Below are 3,912 nucleotides of genomic sequence, written 5' to 3' on the forward strand. Positions count from 1 at the left end.
TTTGCCGCGGGGGGGGGGGGGGGGGGGGGGGGGGGGGGGGAGATCGATAACGAGATGTGGATGATTGTGCATTTATTGGGCGTTTCGTGGCAATCTTGTGAAATTGTATAACGGTAATTTAATCGCGCAATGTATGTATATATACATTGAATGTAATTTCAAAACGCGGATAAAAAGGAGGATAGATAGGGAATTTGTGTTTACGCCGCGACAGATTGAACGAATCGAAGATTTATATCACAATATAATGCCCGTTTCAGTAATTTTGCTGTTTCCAGAACGTCATAACTTACCGAGAGGCTGCATCGAATAATCTCGAAGAGCGCAAATAGAAATAATTCACTTATAGGCCGAGGTTTAAGCGAATAATCAGTCCGACTCACGAATGCTTTTAATATACGATTGGCTTCATTTTTCAAAAGCCCATTATGCTCTCCAACTACGAAATACTTACGCGAATGTGCATGCATATATGTATAAGCACGCTACGAGATGCGCAAACACAATGCGCACAGTTATATAAAACTCACCGGACTCGAAGGTTATCTCGCTAATCATGATCCATCGAGCGGCAAAGCCGAAGCGCAGCTTCACGAACTTCCCGATGCGATGGTGCAGCTTTATCGTGATGTTGCGCGATACCTCGAAGATTTTGTCTTCGGGAGTGTCGTAGACGATGGGATCGCCAGTGTAGTACTTGCCCCCGATGCTGAACAGTATGTTCACCTCGGAGAAGACCTGTGGAAGACAATGGGGAATCAAACAATCGCCATTAGTTTTTCTCATTTGCTCGGTCGTGCGCGCACGCGATCAATCGAGCGCGATAAAGTATCACTATCACCGATGCAATTCCATGAAAATCGTGAAATCCTAAGCTATAGCCGCGAATGTAATAGTTACTGAGATATTGATCAATGATTGGCTTAGATCGTATCGCAGATCAATTGAATCGTTCGCCTCGAATGCAATATGCGTGCACGTGTATAGCAATTGAAATGCTCGCTTAACCGCTCAACGCCGTATGTAAAGTGCCATTTACTTATTGAATAAATAAATAAATTAATAATAATAATAATAATAATAATAATAATAATAATAAGAAGAAGAAGAAGAAGAAGGAATGTTCGAGTGGAAGTAACTATTGATAAAATTATCTCTTTCTCGATAGCACCCAATCATTATAAGTACTTAAAATTATAATTTCGCGTATGCCAAAAGACATTGGTACAAATATTCTTATGAATTGTTGTTAATTTGTAGGATAATGAGAAAAAGCAAAGAGATAGGAAAATTATAAAATCAAAGAAAAAAGGCATATGGTTATAATATTGTAGCGCCGTTGAGTAACCTATGACATTGTAATAAATAGGCATCGAATGAATTCTTGGAAGGACGGGAGCGAGCTGTCGACATTAATAAGACGTTTGACTATTGGCTAATGCCTGGGCAAGACCATGGGCCTAAGTAATGCTAAACGATCTTCTGTGGATGCGAACAGTGGAGCAATAACGGCAACAATTTATACGTTCGCACAATAAATGTTTCATTAAATCAAATGGAGGAGGCATCGAATTTTATTGCAGAATAGCATCAAACAGTCCGTCGGCAGTTCATTATCATCGGAAAGAGCGTCTCGGCGGCACTCCACGGCATTTAAATGTACCGACGTACGCGCACATGCATTAACCATTGCAAATAAAATTCGTGTTTAATCTACGTAAGACAAAAGAGGACCCGTTTGCACAAGTCTCGAGCTAAAAAGGAGCGTTAAATTCCAGCCTTAAAATAAATATTGTGAGTCGGCAACTAGTTGGAGGTAAATGTAGATCGCTAGGGAGTACCAGTATTACAAAGAACAAGAAGTAGAAGGAGGAGGGGGAAGAGTATGGCGAGTAGGGGGTGGGATGAAAGGGGATGAGGAGAAGAAGCGCAAGAAGGACAGGAGGCGCTTTATCTCTCGAGCAAACTGAGTATAAGGCCTTTGACTTTCCCTCAACGACACTCGGTAAGGCCGGGTTACAGATAGAGAGAGAGAGAGAGAGAGAGAGAGAGAGAGAGAGAGAGCGAAAGAGGGGGGAGGGGGGACTGTACAACCACGGGTAAGGTTAAGTGAAGTAAGTACTCTCGTCGTTTCGGGACGATTCCGACCTCCTGATTAGGAGGACTACAATGGCACTGACAGCCTCGATAATGGTAAGCTGTGTAGCACGGAGGCACAACTCTCCAGACTCTCTTGCTTCCCCCCTTCTAAAGATCCATCTCCTTCTCTCTCACTCTCTCTCTCAATCTCGAGTCTATCCCTATCTTACTCTACCATGAGCTTGCTACTCCCCGCACTTACGTCGACGGAGAGACACGAATATACTTCCAAGCACATAACTTAAATATAAAACGTGAAATCTAAGCAAAGTGGGGCCAATAAGAGAGGCGCGCGTTTGCGTGAGCGCATTAGGGAGGAGGAAATCACGGACGATAGTAATGGAATGTTAAATCGACTGGGCAAATCGTCATTGTTGCCACACGCACACTCATATTTGACGAGCGCGGCTATGTATTTTTCTGCACGGCTGTGTTATAGAGTCGATGCATTCGTCACGCCAATATAATCTCCTTATAATCTCCCTCTTCTTTGCGCGTATGAAGGTAAACCACGAGTAGTGGAAGGTCTTGTACATTCTCGATGCTTAGAAATATCCTGTGATTTAAAAATTTCACGATTGAGGACCTTCGGAATGGGGATACGGAATTTCTACTGTCCCTTGCTATTCAATATAATTTATTCGAACAAATTAGTTTTAAGCGTAACGAGAGATTGGTTTACGAGCAACCAATGATTGGACAATACAATGTTTGTACGTTACTTAATAATTATTTATATAATCTGAATTTATGCTGAAAATCTGCGCGTACTTTTCCTGCGCAATACATTCGCAGCTCTCTAAACGAGTTCATTTTTTATTTAGAATTATAAGTTTCATCATCTTATTTTATGTTCGACAATCGATATCTGTATCGTTGTAACTCTATTGCGTTACAATTGCCATAATTACATTAAGGATAATCAATATAAATAAATCCTGAGCTACAATAAGTAAAACCTTGGCATTCGAGTACGATCGAATAGACGTTGAATAATTCTTACACGTGTGTGTGCGCGTGCGCGCGCGCGCGTGCATGTGTATGTGTGTATAGAAGACAATCAGAAATTGTAAGTGCGTTCGTGCATTTAGTGGAAATTCTAAACACATTGAAAATAATATTCTACGACAATAATAGCCTAGCGAATTATCAACATAAATCACGAAAAATCTATCATTTACTTAAACGATGACTCAGCACTTTGAGTATCGTGCTTTCTTTCTCATTTTCATAATCCATTTTGGATAACTTGGAGCTTTTCGCAGCCCGAGCGCGATTCCCCGTCCCCCCTCACCAGCCCCTCACCAGCCCCTCACCAGCTCCTCACCGTTCCAGAGTTCCCCGGTCACGGTAACTAACTGCCTCACCGTCAGCCGTCACCCGCCCCCGCGTCGCCTTGCCGCCACTTTCGTACATCGTAGTCGGCTGGAGTTGAGCCTGAACGCCCAAGCGCGAACAGCTGCTAAGCGACGAAAAGGTGCGTTTGAATGGGCAGATCGAAGTGGCGCGGTTCCGCGATAATCCGTATAAAGCATCTGGGTGCAGTGCATCGCGCCTATTGATTTTGGCTAACTCCTGGCCGATGCTCCCTCGCTTCGTTGCGCCTGTCTTTCGGGGCTCGGCGATGACGAGGTCGACGTGTCCCTGTCCCACGCGGCGGCGCTCGTTAACGGTACGACGGGTACGTGAAGCAGGATGTGGGACGACGAGAGACACACTGAGAGAGACACAGAGAGATAGAGATAGAGAGAGAGAGATAGAGAGAGAGAGAGA

The 3,912-nt window shown here is 43.6% G+C and overlaps 1 protein-coding gene across 1 annotated transcript in view; it reads right to left on the reverse strand.

Moving 5' to 3' along the window:
* LOC105364964 (discoidin domain-containing receptor 2) overlaps window positions 1–3,912 on the reverse strand; it is a 231,685-nt gene that overhangs the window by 1,877 nt on the left and 225,896 nt on the right. Inside the window, exon 7 of the mRNA XM_011503010.1 lies at window positions 531–738. Within this exon, the coding sequence (XP_011501312.1) occupies window positions 531–738 (208 nt within the window). The remainder of the gene's footprint in view (window positions 1–530; window positions 739–3,912) is intronic.

Source organism: Ceratosolen solmsi, unplaced genomic scaffold, assembly GCF_000503995.2.
Source record: "Ceratosolen solmsi marchali unplaced genomic scaffold, CerSol_1.0 scaffold61, whole genome shotgun sequence".
Lineage (NCBI taxonomy): Eukaryota > Metazoa > Arthropoda > Insecta > Hymenoptera > Agaonidae > Ceratosolen > Ceratosolen solmsi.